The sequence below is a fragment of the Pezoporus occidentalis genome, unplaced genomic scaffold (assembly GCF_034315485.1).
Source record: "Pezoporus occidentalis ecotype Australia unplaced genomic scaffold, CSIRO_AGI_Poc_V1 ctg11, whole genome shotgun sequence".
Taxonomy (NCBI): Eukaryota; Metazoa; Chordata; class Aves; order Psittaciformes; family Psittacidae; genus Pezoporus; species Pezoporus occidentalis.
The window spans coordinates 2,159,874-2,179,768 of NW_026912886.1; the positions used below are offsets into that span (position 1 = coordinate 2,159,874).

The 19,895-nt window shown below is 40.9% G+C and overlaps 1 protein-coding gene across 3 annotated transcripts in view; it reads left to right on the forward strand.

The window, feature by feature from the left end:
• The window catches only part of MTMR10 (myotubularin related protein 10), a 39,617-nt gene extending 23,260 nt beyond the window's left edge, over window positions 1–16,357 (forward strand). For all 3 annotated transcript variants that reach the window (XM_062626755.1, XM_062626737.1, XM_062626747.1), the window contains 11 exons: window positions 5,890–5,980; window positions 8,390–8,549; window positions 8,973–9,060; window positions 9,230–9,318; window positions 10,719–10,849; window positions 10,975–11,044; window positions 11,239–11,309; window positions 12,037–12,206; window positions 13,414–13,584; window positions 14,441–14,623; window positions 15,160–16,357. In XM_062626755.1, the coding sequence (XP_062482739.1) occupies window positions 5,890–5,980; window positions 8,390–8,549; window positions 8,973–9,060; window positions 9,230–9,318; window positions 10,719–10,849; window positions 10,975–11,044; window positions 11,239–11,309; window positions 12,037–12,206; window positions 13,414–13,584; window positions 14,441–14,623; window positions 15,160–15,759 (1,824 nt within the window). In that variant the 3' untranslated portion in view covers window positions 15,760–16,357. The remainder of the gene's footprint in view (window positions 1–5,889; window positions 5,981–8,389; window positions 8,550–8,972; window positions 9,061–9,229; window positions 9,319–10,718; window positions 10,850–10,974; window positions 11,045–11,238; window positions 11,310–12,036; window positions 12,207–13,413; window positions 13,585–14,440; window positions 14,624–15,159) is intronic.
• The last annotated feature ends 3,538 nt before the right edge of the window (window positions 16,358–19,895 follow it).

Below are 19,895 nucleotides of genomic sequence, written 5' to 3' on the forward strand. Positions count from 1 at the left end.
AAAAAGTGAAACCTTTTTCTGAAGGTGCTTGCTTCATGCATTTATAATTACATGGTCAAACGTGATTTCTTTTGAAAGGAAGAATGGCTAGATCTGGAGATCCAGAGGATCTGAATCTGTCTGGTTATAAAGATAGTGCTTGTGGTGACCAAGAGTTGCTGTTATCGCATAGCAGAATGCACTCACCAAAGGAGTGGAAAAAAAACCCCTTGTACAAAAAAAAAACCCTTGTACAAATTATCCTGTCAGCTGTGTGGCTGCTGTTGCAGTTTCGATGTGTCAAGTAGGTTACTGCAGCTTTGTGGGGGTGTATCACAGAGCACACTTGTACTGAAGGGAAATAATGTTATGTTAACCTGATGTTTCCATAATAACATTGTTCTGCTAGCACTAAAGTATGAGTGTCTAACACCATGAGGTCCTTAGATCAGGTTTTATCTGTCTGGATTATGCTTAAATTATTTTCTGATGCTGGTGAACACAACTAGAATGGTCTTACACAGTATATTGACTGGATTTAATTTGTTCTTTCTGGCATTTAAATGGAATGCCAGCACCACACTCTTGAAAGATTTTTATCTAGTTTCAGTTTCTGCCCTTCAGTACATATTAGCGAGGCTGTCCTGATGTCTAAAAACAAAGGAAGGTGGTCAGGCCTCCTGAGTTCTGATGGGAGGGAATCCCTGCTCTTCTCTTGGCTGAGTGTGCTAGCATAGTCTCCTGACCAAGAGTATATTGTAGTTTTTTCACTTGTTGTTTTTACAATAAGCAGAAGGGAAGGTGACGTTACAGAGAGCACTACAGTCTGTTCTGTAATGCAAGAGACCTGCATTTTAGTTCTTTATAAATCATAAATGGCTTCCTTTAACTTCACATAAACACACGCAGCTATACCCATTGGCGCAGGGAGATTTCTAATTAAATGTTGTCCTAGTAATGCAGAGGAGTATCATCCTGTGAATGTAGCACTGATAGGTCAAAATGAAATAGCTACCTACTAAAATAGACACTTCAAACTACGGGTGTATAAATGTCTCTGACTTGTTGCCAGTTGCTAGCAAATGTTCTATTTTGAGCAAAGATTAAAGAAATAAAAACTGTACACTTTAATTACTATTTTAAAATGAGTTTTAAAATGTGTGGAATAGTTTTGACACATGCTAACTTTATACAGTTTTTTGTTTTATTTAGAGTTCCTTGAATGTAATGGAAATACTCAGCAGCAGTTACATAAATTGGTGTTGGCAGAGAAAACATAACTTGTTCCTAAGGAAGTGTCTGTATTTGCTTAAGAGGTCATAAGGGGGAATAAGCCCTTATTAATTAAGCTTTCTTACCAGAACAGAGAGTGTTCTGAGTCTCTTTTTGGTAGTGGGTGCAAAAAGAAGGATCCAGGTTTGAGAGCAGTCAGGCTTCGGATGTGGACAGCCTGATGTGATGACATACAGGCATGATGCATGGGTGATATTGGTAGAACTTTCACAGGTGTTTTTCACTATCTTTAAGCAGAAACAAATTGGAAGAACACATTGACATTTGGGGTGAATTAGTTTGTTTTGAGGTAAACTATTATGGAGAGGCTTAAAAATCAGTTCTGTTGGAAAAAATACCTTCGACATTAGTTGCAGCCAATACATGCTGATAAAATAATGTCTCAAAGTTAATCAGTCAGGTATATATTTTTTTCCTTGTTTTTATTAATGGATATTTGGGAGGCAAGAGTTAAGGAATAGCAGAGGGAATGGAAAATTGCTCTCATCACTACTTAGCAGTTTAATTCTGTTTTGTCTCTGAAATAAAGCTATAGAGTCTCCAAAGGAAGGAAAGCCAGATGGGTGTGGGAGGAAGTGGAAAATGGTCTTCTTCCAGTGAGTTCATAGGCCAGGTAGCCTGGCTTAGGGAAGGAGGTGAAGTGCAGGGCTGTGCTAACTTAGCGCATCTTAAATATGACTGTTCAGAACTCTTTTCCAAGGGCATTAGCAATATTTTGAAGCTCTTGGCCTATGTGAAAATTCCTATTGGAGAAGACGAGGGCTTGCCCTGAAAGTACAATTTATTTTTCTCAGACTGGGGTTGAACAGGGGACACTGGCACAGGAAAATGGCCTTTGTACTATGAAATAATTACAGCCATTGTGTTTTCTGCTTCTAATAAATGAACTTTCCAACAAGCAGCCTATTCTCTTGTTATTTGACTGAGCCTAAATATCTTCAGCTTTACACAATTGCAAATTGGCAAGAATACCAAACATTTTTCAGTTTGATATGAGAACATTTCCTGTAAAATGTGTTTGTCTTCCAGTTTAAGAGCTTTCTACTTACGGTGATAATCTGCTGCGATCTGTGGAATGTACTTGTCTTTTGAAAGTTTCAGTCAATAAAACTACGGACTTAGTGAGTAATAAACTGAAAATCAGTATGTCTTTAATACTTGTGTAGTGTATATATGAGTGGAATTTGTCTAAAAGGGAGAAATGAGGACAGTAGCAGGGTAACTATGTAATTTTATTTTTTTTTAGTAACAGAAATAGAGGTGCTGTGTCTGTACTGTAATCTACAGGTGGATTGTTCCAGCCATGCAGTACCTGGTGTTGGGTAACTGTCTGCGCTGTGGAACACCTAGGAGAGTTTTTCAGCTGCTGGGCTCAAAAGCACAGCGCTGGTCTCATGCCTTTTGGGAACTGACTGCTTACCATTTTCAACCCAATTTTACTCTCAACACAGCACACACATACTCTCTGTCAAATGTGGCAAGCAAATGAAATAGATTTCAGCTGCTGCTTTTAGAAATAGGTTATACTATATTTCTGTTGTGCTACTTGGCAGCACAACAGAATTTTTTAACATCTTGTGGTTCATCTTCAAGCCTTGAGAGTAGATTAGTAAAAGGCTCTCATCCTTCACTCCCACAAATGAAGGTGAGGAGTAACTCTGTTACTCTAGTGAAAAGTTATGTAGAAACATTGAAGTCAAAATGTGTATGTACACAGATTTCCATTTTGTTTCCTTGTGAATGATAGGCAAAAGTAGTCTGTTAGAAGCAGCGCGTATTTTGGAATAGCTGGCTTTTGGTGCACAGTGCACTGAAATCACAAGATGTAGTAAAATGTGCATAGCTTCCAATTACTCCATGGTACTTATGAAAAGTTTTACCAGATCTTAGAACTGAGCTTGTAACTGGTCATTCGAGAAGCCATTCTAGACTGTTTCCCAGTGGCAGGTTTACTGTTTGAGTTGTCTGGGGGGTGTTGTCCCACCCCTGGAAATGTCCTGTCCTCTCTTTTCCTTTGTACTTTCATTGTAGAACTGAAAGTGGGAGAAAAGTTAAAGCAACTGTTCTTCTAAGACTCGGTAGGATTTTTTTTTTGTTGGGGAGTGCTTGTGAAAAAACCCTTTCAACTCAAATGAGTCCACAGTCATCACTGGGCTTATAAATAGTGAGGAATGTCCACATCAAAAGCCAAAGTAAATAAAAATATGGCAAAAGTTCCATAATGCCATATATGTTGTATACAGGCTAGTAAAAGTGCAATAACTTTATCCATGCAGAACTTGGCCTAAATGAGCTTTCAACTTTTTTCGCTGTGGCACAGTGTTGCCAGTGGTAGTGTTCCTTCAGCTGTGTGTCATGCAAGTCTTCCTTTTATGTCCATGGCAACAAGAAAACTTTCCTTCACTGACAGACAACAATTTTGTCTAAAAAGTAAATACCCCAAACTGCTCAGCAGTGAATAAATGGTGTCAGCATGTTGCCAAGTATAAAAAGTCAGAGAGTTGAAGGGAATGAAAAAAATGGAAAGGAAAAATGTAGGAGGTGCTAATGTGAACTTGTGCTGTGGCTTTGTCCCTAATTAAAAACTTTGTCTCATGGAGTTTCTGCATCTGAACAAGTAGAATAGAATTTTACATTTTGTAACCTCCTTTTTATTAAATACTTCTTTTCGAGATAGGGCAGGTGTATTGTAGTAAGAATGGAAAGTCCTGACAGTTTAAGTGCCAATCTCTACTTGAAAGTTGGGGATTTTTTTTCTCCCAGAATTTGAGTCATTTAGATACTGTAGTTGTTTTTTTTGTCAGATCTTTTGTATTTGTTAGTCAATATCCACAATTAAAGAGACAAAGGTTAGCAAATTTGACTGTGTTTGAAGTATAGTATCTAATCCTAAACCATGTGCTGCACTCTTAATAATCTTAGGATTCTTACCAAAATGAGCAATTTATATGGGTAGAAAGCCAGATGCTTGTGTGATGCTGGTCCTGAGACCACTGCAAAGAATACAAAGACTTCGGCAAGACTCTTCCTTGTGTCCCAAGTTAATCTCTGCTGTTCTGAGGCTGCATCTCTCTCTCATTTTACCTCTCTGCTGAATTTCTCTTCCCAGGGCAGGGCTTGTGACTCAGCCTGGTTAAACCTGATTATGTGTCAGATTGCCAGAGACAGTGTTAGAGCTTGCTGTAAGCCTGTAGGCATCTAGAAGTTAGGGATGGGTTTCTTTTGTGGATGAAATCCAGTCATCTGGGACAGAACCTGCAAGGGCTAGGCCAAAATGTGACCAAGCTGATGTCTGCCTACCCTCGGAAAGTTTGGCAGATGTTTCAGTTCTCCAGATCAGCTGGGGGCTTGGAAGGGGGTGATTACTGGCATGTTTAATTAACCGTAGATCCTCCACACTTGACAAAAGGAACCCCGAAACTTGCCTTCTATTGAAGTTGAACTTTGATGGAGAATCTTTAGCTTGTCATTCAGCTGACAAACGGACTACAGCTGTATATCAAGAAAATATTTCCCACTGTGAATAACTCATTTCCAAGTGACTTTGGGGAAATGCTGTTTGTTATTACCAGACAAGTTTCTTTTCATTTATATTCATCAATGCCCATCATAATTTTGGAATAGAACTTAATGAGATGCAGGATTGACATAGGTTCTAGAAATCTTCCTGAGAACAACCAACCTCTTGTTGTCCCTTCCCAGGACAGGAGGTTTTGAAGGTTGAGTTTTGGTAGCACAGACTGGTAACCCTGATGCCTATGTGGAGCAATGGGTGCAAAAGATTCAAAACCAATAATTAGATACAAATTTTGGTTAAATATGATACTTCAGGGAAGAACCAACAGGGCTTTTGTAAAGGGAAGTTGCACTTCAAAAACCTCTTGGTTCAGCTGACAGCTTTGTAGAAGAGCTATCTGTCTAATGCTGTTGAATACTGATACCAGATGTTAGTTCAGGAAGTGCTTGAACTCTGATGGACCATTGAAAAACATTCTGGTAAAATGCCATTATATGCTTTCTCTCTTTTTTCCCTCTGAGGGTAAAAAATTGCTCAGGGACTAAGCATCAATTGCTGGCCGCTGTCAGGAAGAGCGCTAAGTTGGGCCTCCTGAACTGATTCAGTATGGCCATTCTTAAGTACTTTTAATTAAAAATAAAGAAAAAATATCAAAGGATAAATTACAAATGAGGTTTTGCAGCACTGTGCTTACCTCCTCTGTGTTGTGCTCCTTTCTTTTTTCTGTTCTCCTCCTTATTTCTCTGTGCAGGTGGGCAGGCACAGCACAGTAGCTCCAAGTCCTTGCTTGTCTCAGCTGATACAGAATCATGTTTAGGGATGCCTGTTAACAGTCTGACCTTTCTTGCAAAAACTTAGTCCACCCTCATCAGTTAATCACTCTTGATAGATGGTCATGAACTTGCCTACTATGACTACAGTAATGGTCTCTTGACAAATATGAGTATGCTTAACTATAGAATTCACTCCTCAAATAAAATACAGAAATAAAGCATCAAAAGACTGATTTTTAACATTTATTTTGCATATTTCATGCTGTCACAATTAAGGACAGTGAATTTTATGTCTGTAAATAACAGTAATAAATACTTCTGTCCTAGGTGTGCCTTGCAATAGCCCATTATTCTCAGCCAACAGATCTTCAGCTTCTCTTTGCATTTGAGTATGTTGGAGAAATATATCACAATCCAGGTAAGTATGAAAATATTTTGATAGTATTTTTCCTATATCATGATATAGAACTTAAGTGAGACTTTCATCTAGAAGCAGTGGCAAAAAGCATATGAGGCTTTCTCCAGGGGTAATAGAATTGGCTTGTCCTGCACCCAAACTCTTACTTCTGGTTATAAGTCACTCACTGCGATAGACATTAATGACCAGATTCAAAAGAAATGTCTTTCCTGCCTGAAACAAAACCAAACTCCCTATGTCAGCACTTATATCAGCATGAATACTCATATTTCTCAATTCACACTTCGATCCTCCTATTGTATGTCTATATTGGTACTCTAGGTACCTAGCTAATCTCCCATCAGGCAGGCTTGTTCACCTGCCCTTCTTTTGGGAATAAGTTTCTCTTCTGGTGGTATTGCAGGAGGATTTGTGCAACTTGGGACTCCATACCTTCTTTCCTAGAGGCTTACTAGGCAGTTCTTACCACTCAAAACCTCCACCACCCCTGCTGAGTTGGAGCACACCCTCTCTGCTCAAGGCCAATCTCCAACTGAACCTTGTCAGTTAGGTAAGCGTGAAAAAGATGCCTTTGGAACTTGATTTCTAGTGTAATGCTGTGCGGTCACTGCTTAGTGTTCCCCAGCCAATACACAGCTGAAAACCATCAATTCTAGTGTAACAAGCCTCCAAATAGTGTAAGTGCCATTGATGGAGTTCTGTGGTGCTGAAATACTTCCTCAGCAGCTGGCATTAGAAATAGCTCATCTGCCTGTTACAAAATTTGAGTGTTGTGGAATTATGAGCTCAGGCCTTCAAATTTGCACAGAAATGCATGTTTTTCATGCAGGTGCCTAGATGACTGCCCTGTGCATGCACAAGACTAAGTGTGCATGTGGCTATGTTGCACACATAATTACTTACACTATTTCTTACCTGATAGAACTTGGGCGGTTATCAAGGTCCACATACTTTAGCGTTACAAGGTACTAGGGAGGAAGCCCATCTGCAGATGAAATTATAATAAAATGTGAAAGTGGAGTGTGAACAAAACGTTAGCCTGTCACGAAGCTGCCTTTGCCCCGTCCTTAAAACACCATTTGCTGTATGGAAAAATACCTAGTGGAAGAATGACATAAGGTGGGTAAAAAACACTGTTCCTCTGGAGCAGCAGACTGGAATGGCAAAAGATAGTTGTTCTGCTGTGCTGTGGTTGCTGGAGAAAAGAGTTTGAAATACTTTTGGTTTGGCTTGTTTTTTTTTTGTTGTTGTTAACCCTGGTGTTTGTAGCATAGACCTCTGGCTCTACTCTCACAATTCCAGCACTGCTTTTTTGACTCTATCCCTGCTAGTCCCAGTACAGTAAAAGTTGAAATACTGTCTTTGTGCTTCTCGAAGAGCAGAAAGAGCCTGTATTGCTCTGGTGTGTATGTACATAATTTTTTTTCCAGGCTATATTTTATAATTGTATACCCTGCCACTGAGCAATGAAATTACAACATTCTGGGGCAATTGTCAAATTTCTCTGTATGCTGTCTTTGAACAACTACTTCAGTTTGACTTCAGTTTTCTTCTGAAAAACACAATAGTCTGAGTACTGGTGCAAGGATTAGGTTGATAGATAAAGAAAGTAGAAACCACACCATCACTGAGGTGACAGTAAAGCCATAAAGCCATATTCTGCTTTGTTTGGTCAGGCACTTACATCTGTACAGGCTCTTGCTGAAGCTTGGAGCTTTCATGGGAGATAGTACGGTTGAGTCTCAGTTTATTTCACTTTTATCTAAAACTTACTTCCAAGTGTCAAGTTACAGGCTGCCTCCTTGGCACATAAAGAATGACCAGCAAAGGAGACCCTTCAGTATTAGCAACAGTCTATAGAATTTTCTTGGGCCTTAGCCACAACATGGTAGGCCATCTTTCGTGTGGATAAATACATATATATATATGTATGTATGTTTCTAAACCCACATATATATTTTAACCTGGCCTTCCAATGATTTTACTTGATGTTAATACATCATTCCTTTAAAGCTGTTGAAATGGTACAGTTTTTATTTTGCTTTCCTCACAAGGTCCCTCATTACAGGTTAGCCTATAAAGGGTTCATGTTTTTAAAACCTTGCTAATTTTGGCATATTGAAGAGAGAAATCCTGTGACTGAAGATACCAGTTGTTCCCGAGTGTATGTCTTGCCCTCTATCAAGCAGCACAGCATACCAGTTTTATGTTGCTTCTCTGTTGGAAGTGCTGGCAAAAGCCTTATGTCTTCGTGGATCACCAAGTGTCATTCAGTCACTGATCTGTTGCACACAAGTAGGTAACAGTAGTCCTGACGCTGGTGCCTCGTTCTTGTCAGTAGGAAGGTGAAGAGTTTGATAATTTCTTCTCTTTTTTTAAAATGCGCATTGATGAATTTTCTTTTCCTAGCCAAGAAGGTGAATGGAATAGATCCAGGAGGTGGTGGTGCCAGTGGTCAGCAGACACCTTTGTTTGAAACTTACTCTGACTGGGATAGAGAAATCAAAAGGACAGGTGCATCAGAGTGGAGAGTTTGTTCAGTCAATGAAGGTTATATGATATCTACTTGGTAAGTTTCTTTTATAACACAAGTAGAAGAAAAGAAGGCAATTACACTGTCTTTTCCTGTCTCCTCTACCAAACTTTCCATTCTACCTAACTGTGCACTTCACCCCTTGAATGTGCCATTCTCTGGAGAGGCCCTTAGTTGGAAGATCCTTCTTACTTGCAGTGCTGTCACTGAAGGAAATGGCCTATTTTGCCATCTGTTGCTTTCATGCTTTTGTACTTCCCTCTGAAGCATGTACATTTCTGAACAGGTAGATCTGAGCTGTAAGATCATGCAGACACGTGGGACAGCCAGTTAGCACTGTGGCGTTAGGGGCTGGTGTGTTACAGTTTACCAGAGTTGGTAAGACAGCATTGCCACAAGAGACAAACTGATAAAATACATAGGGAAAAGTAACCTTTTGTATCCTGTTTTTCCCTCAAGCCTTCCAGAATATTTTGTGGTTCCATCTTCCTTAGCAGATCAAGACCTTAAGCTGTACTCCTACTCTTTTATTGGGAGACGAATGCCAGTAAGTATAGTCTTTATTCTGTTACTGACCTTGGTTGATGTACAATATTATCTTACATGTCTGCCAGTTAACATAGCTTTATGTGTAGTGTTAAGAAAACAATGTCTATGGAATAACACTAACCTGCATTGTTTTGTTATTTCTTTTCTGTTTTTTTTCCCCATATTAGTTATGGTCCTGGAATCACCCTAATGGGAGTGCCCTCGTTAGGATGGCCAACATTAAAGATGTCTTACAACAAAGAAGAATTGATCAGAGGTAATAGTTACGTTATTCTTTAATCAGATGTGTAACAACACAAGTGGTCTCTCTAACACATAACAGCAATTAGCAGTTGAGGGGATACTTGCTTCATAATGTTGTAGTGCATTAGCTTTTGAGAAACTTCTCTGAATATAGTTCTGGCACAATTCCTGTTTAAGTCCTGCCACTTCAGTGTCAAATCCTGTGTAATTTTTGAAATTGTAAGGGATGTTTAGTTTTTAGGCAGCTGGTCATTTAAGTGACAAAATTTACTGATAAAAGGGTCAGACAGTCTTTTCTGTTGATGTTACTGTAATACGACTTAGGTTGGTGCAGACCTTCTGATGATAAGGGGCTGGAGCACCTCTCATATAAACATAGGCTGAGAAATTTAGAGCTGTTCAGCCTGGAGAAGAGGAGCTGTGTGGAGACCTCAGAGCAGCCTTCCAGTATCTGAAGGGGCCTACAGAAATGCTGGAGAGGGACTCCTCATTAGGGGCTGTAGCAATAGCACAAGGGGGTAACAGGTTAAAACTAAAACAGGGGAAGTTCAGGTTGGATATAAGGTAGAAATTCTTTACTGTGAGGGTGGTGAGGCACTGGAACAGGTTGCCAAAAAAAGTGGTACATGCTCCATCCCTGGCAGTATTCAAGGTCAAGCTGGACAGAGCCTTGAGTGACATGGTTTAGTGTGAGGTGTCCCTGCCTATGGCAGGGGGTTGGAAGTGGATGATGTTAAGGTCCTTTCCAACCCAAACCATTCTGTGATTCTAAGATACAGTAGAAACTATTCAGTTCATTTTTGGCATTGGGAAATATGATTTTATAGATTTAGTGCCACAAAGCACAGAGTATTTCTGGGAGATATTTGTCATGCACTGTCCTTGATGAAAGGTGAATGCATCTAGAACCTTTCATAAGTAGTGTACTAACTGGGTATTCTTTGTCCTTTAGTTTAATTTGTAAGATGACTTTTTGTAGTAGACAAATGCTTGCATTGTGTGTGTTAGGCTGGAGCAATGAGTTTATTTGAAGCCCTGTCAGATTTCATGGCTTTATAAACTTTATACTGTTCTGTTTCGATAGCATACCTAAGTCTTACTAAAAATTGTGGAAAATTAAAACTTAAATAGAGCTATTTAACTGTGAGTCAGCATCAGATTTTCATTTCCCAAACATGTTTTAATGACCCAGCATTTCCATTTTTTTGTTCTATAACTAGCAGGTACCAAAAATACGTGAGTCAAAAGCTTTGTGGCAGGAGCAATGTACCTCCTGAATGTAAATTAGAAGATAAATCAGGTGCATGTTTTATGTGGTTTCAGTTGTTTGCAGCTAGAGACTGTGGCATGTTTCTTGAAAGATGGTTTATTTCCTCTCCAATACAAAATGCCTGATTCTTTTTTCTTACTTAGGATTTGTAATGCAATAACTCGAAGCCATCCCCTTAGAAGTGACGTTTATAAATCTGATCTGGACAAGAGTCTCCCCAACATCCAGGAAATCCAGGCTGCACATGTCAAACTCAAACAGCTGTGTGTTAATGGTATGCAGGACTGTCCTCCTTTCATGATGGTTCTTTTCCTGAAATACAACGAATTCTAATAGGTCTGGCTCACAGGAATGGATGTTTGAAGTTATTCTGCAGTGTAATTATTTTCCTTGTTGCAGAGCCCTTTGAAGAAACTGAAGAGAAGTGGCTGTCCTCACTGGAAAATACTCACTGGTTAGAGTATATTAGGTATGTACCATTAATAGATTGATGATGGTTAACAAGATGTGAAAAACTTTCACCAGTGTAAATAAGTAGTGAATCAGTTGAAGGATTCTCTGAGTTAACATATGAGTGTGGTAAATCTGGATATCCTAGATTTTTTTTCCTTTAGAGTGTGACTTGTTGTGCTAACTGTTGTATCACTTTCTTTTTCTGTCTAGATCCTTTCTGAAACATTCTGCTGAGCTTGTATATATGATGGAGTGCAAGCATGTTTCTGTAGTTCTACAAGGTAACACAACCATGGCATGCTGTAATTGTTTGCATTAGTACAATAATGTAGATAAACGTGCTAAGCATCACTTCTAAGTGGTTTAGGCATTTGAGAAACTAGAAAGGAAAAGAGTTTTGTTGTGCATCTGAACTATAGTATAGTCCATAGCATCGAAGGAATGTGTCATTTCATATTTTTTTAGTCTGATATCAAAACTTTAGGATGAACTTTTGTTCTCTGTTAATTGGGCTCATGCTCCCTGCATAAGCAGTATCAGTTTCACTCAGAGGACCTATATACAGGAGTATTTCTCTGAGAGTGGCTGCTGTTGGGTAAGTATGAACATGTTCCAGAAGAGGCTTCCTCCTGCGGTGATCAGAAAACTGTGATTCCTGTCATTTTCACAAGAGCCGCTCAGCTGGTGTCGCTCACTCTGCCCACAGAATGGCCTTCCAAAACCTGCTTCAGGGGGGAAAATCTGTTGACAATTTCCAGCAACATGAGCACCCTCCTTGTCAGCGCATCTTGGTTTAGGTACCAGGCATTTGGTGGGTTTTTTGTTCCTGATGAAATCCCTGCTGTGCTGGATGCTGCAGGAACCAATTACAGCAGCACAAAGCATGTTTTGAAAGAAATTCAAAGAAAAACGCTGGAACTAGTTGCCACTTTTTGCTGTTTGAGATCTAATTGTGTGTACATGTATCTACACCTTATGTATTTCATGCACTGTGTATGTTATTCACAGAGGAAGAGGGCCGGGACCTGAGCTGTCTTGCTGCTTCACTCATTCAAGTCATGCTGGATCCCTATTTTCGAACAATTGTTGGATTTCAAAGCCTAATCCAGAAGGAATGGGTCATGGCAGGGTATCAGTTTTTGGACAGGTGTAACCACTTAAAGAGATCTGACAAAGAGGTAAAAAGGAATTGTGTTTGTATGTGATAACAGTACCTGGTTAATACTGGCCTGAACGTTTATTCATGCAAAAAGCTAAAGTAAAAGTATTTTTTAATGATTTCAGATCTCATGAAACTGATGTCAGAGAAAATGAGTCTTTGTTCAGGATAGAGATCTATTTTCTTTATTCTCTGTAGCCAAGTGAGAATCAACACAGCATCCAGTGTTGCTGGGTTTTTATGTTTTCGGTGTTACTTGTGAAGAGGTCCCACTGTTACAAATGCTAGCACAGCATTTCAAATTGAAATAGAAGGGGGTAAGGAGTGGGGTTGGAGGTGGTGGTTTGCTTTGTTTTACCAAGCAGAGGAAAAGAGGGTAGCATCATGCTTGATTTTCAGTATTTCCAGCTAATCGTATTTGGCCTCTTTATTGCAAAGGGGAAGCTTGTAATTGTAATTGGAAGACTAGAGGAGCCCAGGTCAGCAGCCCTCTTCAGGGACAGTGCCCGAGGGAAAAAACAGAGTAAAAATGATAAGCGGTATCTGCAGAGTGGAGCCAACAGAGAGACTGAGGACACACCACTAAGCAGAGAAAACAAATGAAGGGATGAAGAAACTGAAATACCAAGGGGGGAGGATAACGAGGAAGCAGGTGTTTTGACCCTAGGAAAGGATATACAGGAGAGTGAAATGGGGAAGAGGAGAATATTTCTAAAGCTTTATGTAAATGGTAGCTTAGGCTTCTGCCATTCATGGGCCACAGGGGAAAGAGTTACAAAGTGTAGTAAGAAACTAACGTGGTTGAAACGTAAGGTCTCCAGTCATGTCAAACAAGAAGGAAGTATATACATTGAGTAAGGAAGGCCCATACAGCACTAATGTGGAAACTGAGGGATTAAAGCAAATGGCAGAAAACATTTTTGCAGCTGCTTGAGCAGGAAGAGAGCCCAGGAAAGAACTGACAGGCTTCTTAGAGGCTTCTTGTTGGAAGGTAAGCCTGAGGGAGCCAGATGACATAGTTGCTTGTGGAAGTGGCTAAACAGAAATACAGGGTATTACAGGTGCATAAAATCCTAAGAAATGCAAGACTCCAACTAGTTTACTGTGTTGAGGAATGTACCAGAGGAATAGCTGAATACCCTAACGGAGCACTGACTGCAGAGAAATCAGTGTGCCTTGGGAAAAGCTTCAGCCAAATTTAACAGTTCTCTCTTCTCTTTTCCCAGTCTCCTTTGTTCTTGATGTTTCTTGACTGTGTTTGGCAGCTGCTAGAACAATACCCAGCAGCCTTCGAGTTCTCTGAAGTTTACTTGACTGTACTGTACGACAGCGCACGTGTATCACTGTTTGGCACTTTCCTCTTCAACTGCCCTCATCAGCGAGTAAAGGAGAGCACTGTGAGTAGGAAGCATTGCACCTCCTTTTGAACCAGGGGACTTCAGCATGCCCCTCTGGAAATAACATCCCCTCTAACTGCTATTCCTGTGCTTTTTCCAAAATGTCAGACTGTTCGGGGCAGAATACTCAGCTCCCCAGGTGAATATGCTGAGAGTGAACTTTCAGGTGATCTTTGCATAGACTAATGCATAGACTAACTATCGAAGAAGAAAGCCTGCAGAAGTTTTTTTTACTCTTTACCAGAAAAGCATGGTTGTAGTACGTCATTATTTGTACTCCCCTAGGAAACAGATTTGTGTCTGGGACTGATGAAGTAGAACAATATGCAATAAATAGCATTTCGTGCTTCAGGCAGACTTTGAAACCTCTTGACATAATTGTTTCAGTGGTTGAAAAAGACCGTGTGAAGCTCAAATAATAATGCACATTGAAGGTGTGTGGAAAACTGAACACTTTGTTTTGAAAACTGGCGTTTATCAGAGCTGCATGTAGAAAACATTTGATGTTGATAAAATGAAAACTTAGTTATTTTATTCACTGTTTTCCCTTGAGAGTTGTAAGTAGCTGCCTTACAAAGAAACAGAGCACTGGAGGGCTGCTAGTGTTTGTCTCAAAACAAGAGTTTGTGTGGTTCAGAGTAAACAAACAATTAAGTATCATTGAAAAGTAAATTGTGCTCAGTGAGCATTCGTCCTGCCTCTGCATTGCTCAAATGAAACCCAGGGTACAGCAGCCACCTCTACATTATATCCCTGCTCTTCTTTGCCCAGTAATTATGCCCTGCTTTGTAATGAAGATCTGTGAATAAGCCTCTTTTCTTTGATTTTAACATGCCTGAATGTTAACTTCTTGCAGGAGTTTGCCATAAGCAAAAATATTCAGCTGGGTGATGAGAAAGGCCTCAGATTTCCTTGTGTTTGGGACTGGTCTCTTCAGTTTACACACAGGGATCGCCTGCTCTTCCACAACCCTCTGTACATTGGAAAGAGTGCACCCTATGTACAGAATGGAGCCGTGAAGACTTTTAAACGCTCAAAGGTAACTATAGTGATGTCTGCCTTTGACTGGAGTGTTTCTGTGCTTAACCATAATGCTCTTAACATTTACAGTTCCATGGTGTTGCACACCCTTAGTTTAGCACTAGGAACACTAATTCTCTTAGCTTCCCAGCCTAAAGAAATGATTTTCTGTGGAAGTAAAGATGTAAATTGTTGAGCTGTGTGTTCCAGGACGTGTTCTGATACAGCTGAGCTCATTGCCAATATCTGCATTCTTTCACCTGTGGAAAAGTGCTGATGTGCCACTTTTTTCCCCCAGGGTTGTCAGTTTTTTTCAGTGAACACTGATCAATTCAGTGATCCAGTGTTTTAGAAAGTCTAGAAAACAGATGTGTTTCTATGCAGAGGCCACTGGTGGCCCCAGTGCTTGCCCCATGAGCTGTGCAGTAGTGACTCAGGCTCAGAACTGTGGAAAGGTCACATCATTTCTCTGGATGGCGCATCCTAGCAGCTCAGGGAAATCTGCTGTCCCGGAGACCATAAGCCTGGAGAATTACCAGTGTTTATTTTCTGCAGAAAAACTACAGCTCCACATTGCGAGGGGTACCCCCAGCACTAAAGAACGGAATCATCAGTGAGCAAGAGTTCCTTCCAAGAAGAAACTCTCTGATACTAAAACTGAAACCGGACTTTCTCCAGCACACAGAGAGTCCGACTGGCAGTATGGAACAGTACTTCAGAGACTGGTTTGCAAAGCCTGTTGATTTGCACGGTGTGATCCTACCCCGTGTCTCTGGAACACAAATAAAACTGTGGAAACTCTGCTACTTCCGCTGGGTTCCTGAGGCCCAGATTAATCGTGGTGGTTCCATCACTGCTTTCCACAAAGTGTCTTTGCTGGCAGATGAGGTAGACATGTTAAACCGGAGTCTTCGGCAGTACAAAAGCAACTCTTCTTTGCACAGCAGCTGCTTGGAACTGGATCAAAGCAGGATGTACTTCAGAGCAAATGGTTTAAATGACACCTCTGGGGCCCCAGACTTTCTCTCCTCCTCATTCCCATTTTCTCCTGTAGGGAACCTCTGCAGACGGAGCATTCTGGGAACACCTTTAAGCAAATTTTTAAGTGGTGCCAAAATCTGGCTATCCACTGAGACGCTTGCAAACGAAGACTGAGATGTTGTGATGGTTTAAAGTTGTAGAGAAAATAGAGCCTATCACTTTGTCTTTTCTAAGTTAACACTGCTAAATGCGGCATTGAAAGCTGTAATAATTTTTCTATACAAACATTACGTAAGTTTTGCACAGATATTTAAAAGCAAAGCAGTCATGCTTCAGATCGCACACATTCATCTTCAGTAGTTGTCACCTGCTAGGGCTGCTGGTCCCGAATTCCTCCGTGGTTTTGTGGTTTGGCTCATTCTAAGCGGTGGAGCACTTCATTAGCTAACTGAAGGGCTTGGTATGGTCATGCATGAGGGTTCTGCTCAACAGATCTATTTTCTCAGATAGTGACTGATGTGACCGTAGTGTCAACAGCTCGGCAGGTCAGAGAGTTCAGTGCAGGGGTGCAGGGGACACAGACTGACAGCTGAAACCTGGGAATAGACTGTTTCATCAGACTGCCTCTTCAGGAAGAACACTTCCATGTGGACATACATACATATCCACTAATGTTCTGTGACTTGGTCACCCTACATAGGTGTTGATGCAGTGTGTATCCAGGGATTGTGCACTCTTTTCTTTCTCCCCCCAAAATGTATTCATTAACAATCACTCACATTTGTGGTCTTTCTCATGAGCTTGACTTTAGATTATAAGAATCAACTTCAGGGCGATGCACTGTTAACCTTAAAACATTTACTGTAGAACTGGTATTGTAGTAGCTTTAGAAGTGCCTTTAATTGGGAGGAGACAGCAGCAAGGTTACTCTAATGCAGCTGACACCCCCCCCCCCAACTTTTTACAGTAGGTTGATAAGGTAAGTTTTTGTTCCAGCCCCCTCCCCTTTTCTGGAAATACCAGAAGGGCAGATTCTCCAGCAAGATTTTCCTCTTAAAGGTTAAGCTCTTTTTCTATATAAGCACCTCCAATACTCAACAATAAATCCCTGCCCACCCTCTCCTCATTCTGTGGTAGGACAAATATGCTTTCAGCAAGATTCATACTGAAGCTGTGCTGGGTTCCAGGCAGGCTCCAAGTGGAGCTGTTGTCACTTGTAAGCAGGTGCTGGAGGAAGAGTGGTTAGTGGTGCCTTCTTTTTGCACACATGCATGTCCATATGGACAAAGCAATGGGCAAGCACTGTTTGAGGAAATTAAATCCAACAGCCTCCCTCTGCTTAATGCAGCAGCCTTGTCTTTGCTCCAAAGCCTTTTACATGATACCTTCCCCTGGATGCAATGCCAGAAGACCCCTCAAGTTTCACAGGGAGAAAATCAAGAGTGTAAAGTATATTGGGGGAGTGGGGGGGGGGGGGGGTGTGTGGACCAGCAGTGCTGTATTTTCTGTACCTGATTTCTGTGTAAAACACAAATGCTATTGAACCAACACTGAGCCACCATTCAGATGCTGACTCACAAATTAAGGCACTGAGGACCTTACGTGGTGAGCTAGAAGCTGTTCTCAGCTATCAGGGGAAACAAAGAGGCTGTATGATGATAATGCACAGTATGTTAGAGTTAAAAAAAGGCAGGGAGGGGTAGGATGTGGAGCTCTTCCTTCTTACAACCAGACTGGTCTGCAGCACAGCCTAAATTGCAGTGTAGGGTTTGGATATCTAAGATTGCTCAAGTCTTATTTTAGAGGATGTGCGTCCGGAGTGGCCTCAGAGGTGCAAGCTTTGTGCTAGAGGAGCCCAGTGCCTGCAGGACCCTGCTTCCCCAGGCTTCATGCCTGCCCTGCAGAGCTGCAAGGGCACCAGGTTTGGCAGGGGGTGACCGGCAGGTTCATGGGGGAGGGGGTGACTTCCTTTTTAACCAACCCCCCAAATTTGTTCTCTATGCAAAGCAGCCGTGTGTGCACGTCTGCGCGTGGACTCACACATGTATGTTACAATAACGCCAGGTTGGTTCTGATCAACTGCTTGCGAGGAAAAACCATGTATTCGCCTCAATTGCCTGCTTATGCTGCAAGATGGTTTGAGCATGTGAAATGGTCCACAAACCAGTTGTTCATTTACAAGCTTGCTGGAGCAGACATCTGCTTGTTCAAGTCATTATTCAACTGTTGATATTAGTTTGCCTTTGTGATTTCTTTTTCCCGCATTAGCTTCGTGCATTCCCCGGCCTGATACTTGACTAAAAGACCTCAATGTGTGTGCTCAGTGGCTTTTGGTACCAAATTTTTCCTTTTTAAAATTACAGTCAAAAATATGGAGTCTTTATTTTTTTCCCTCCTCCTTAAAACTTTGGTTTAAAAGTACCAAAACTGTGTAAATAAACTGCTCCTCACAAGCAGCTGGTGGAATACAAAAGTAGAATGAATGTTTGTTGGCTAGTACCTTTTGGGGGGAAATGGGTACTGTATTGAAACAGGACTGTCTTTTGTAAGAGATTTCAGACATTTTTACATTTCAGTTCTAAGATGTGTACAGATGCTGCAGATGGTCTGTGTATTTTATATAGAGAGTATGGGAGTGGGATGAAAATAATATGCCTTTAAAATAAAACCTGTCTAAATATCAATTTACCAAACAGACTTACAAAGAAATTTTACACAGTTCAAAAAGAGGAGTTGGAGGAGCAGAGGCCATGATGGCCACACACTGCAGGGGGACAGGGAGGATGGGGAGCTGTCTGCCTTGCCTTGGGAATGGGCACCAGATCCTGCTTCTCAGAGTCTGAGGCACTGCGCGTGCCTCTGTGTGTGGTTCTCCTCTGAAGTTATTGACTTGTTTGAATTTACTTTTTGAAAGACAGGTACTAGATGTTAATTCTCCAATCTGCACAGTTGCCTTATCAATAGTCAGCAGGACTGCTCTGAACCGGTCTTTGGTAACTTTCAAAAGCAATTTTGGGGTGTGAGTATGTATGTTTAACTTCTCTGTACAGAGTAATGACACACAAATGTATATGTATGTGTGTGTGTGTATATATGTACACATGTTCAAACTTTAATTTCTATTCACCATTTAAAGCAACATCCTGTTAATGCCATCCTGGTGTTGCAAGAGTAGAACAACTACCAAGAAGCTTCTTTCTTTTGTCTGTGTCTAGAACACGTGCACTATTTTGGCTGTTACTGGCTGTTCTATCATGACTTTTGTACTACACTGTAAACCACATGGGGGGACACGGAACACTGATTAAGGTGTCCCTCCAGTGTCATTAATTACTGCAAGATAGAGCTAATTGTAGACTGCATTCTCATGGTAGTGCAGCTATTTTCACCATGTTCTGCCATGCATCAGAGACACTGCTTTCATTCCAGAGATGCGTTGAAAAGTGTGTGTTGGTGTATGTATGCCCAGGCCTGCATGTGTGTTCACTGTGCACTGCCTGCAATACCACTCTGAAATCAAATGCCTTGTATCTTTAATGAAAATGTAGCAAGGGGGGCAAAGGTTTTGGCAAACTCTCAGATGGGAAGACATTTAAGACCAAAAAATTTCTAACTCACATTTAAGCAAAGGACAAAATCTTAAATTTGCCTCTAACAAAGAGACAGAAATCTGTACCTCAACTCACTCTAGGCAGTAGGTTCCTAATGCTGTTGCTGTGATGGTTTAGAGTTCACTATTTCAACTGAAAACTAAAACCTTTGTGCCTGATAATGATTTATTGAGTAAAGTAGCAGTACCAGGAAGATTATAAAATCCTGATGCTGACTTGTGAATGTGAATTAAATTAGACTAAATAAAAGTTCATACCTTTCCACAGTGAACTTCAGGCCATTTTTTTACTTCCTCTAACAAAAAAACAGTTGGGGGGTGTTTTCTTTTTCCAAGAAAAGCAGGAACACCGTGCCCTAGGAAGAGGATTCATAGAAAGTGCAAAATTAAGATCATTTGCACAGCTTATGTTCTATTACAATGTCTGCTGTTTGTGTGGTAAGCAGAATTTCTGCTACCAGGAAAACTTACTCAGTATGAGAATGAAGACTGCACAGAGTTGACCGTGTGTTAAACCTGAGACAAACCCACAGGATTTTGGTGTCTTAAAAGAGAGCTGATCCTTTTAGTTGCTGACTGGCTTATTTCTGAATGAGGAAACACAGCAATTCATGTGGGGCAAAACTGACTGTAACCAATACCATGATGTACAGGGGTGCAGTGGTCTTGCACTGAACAACTCCTGTCTACTACCGGAAAT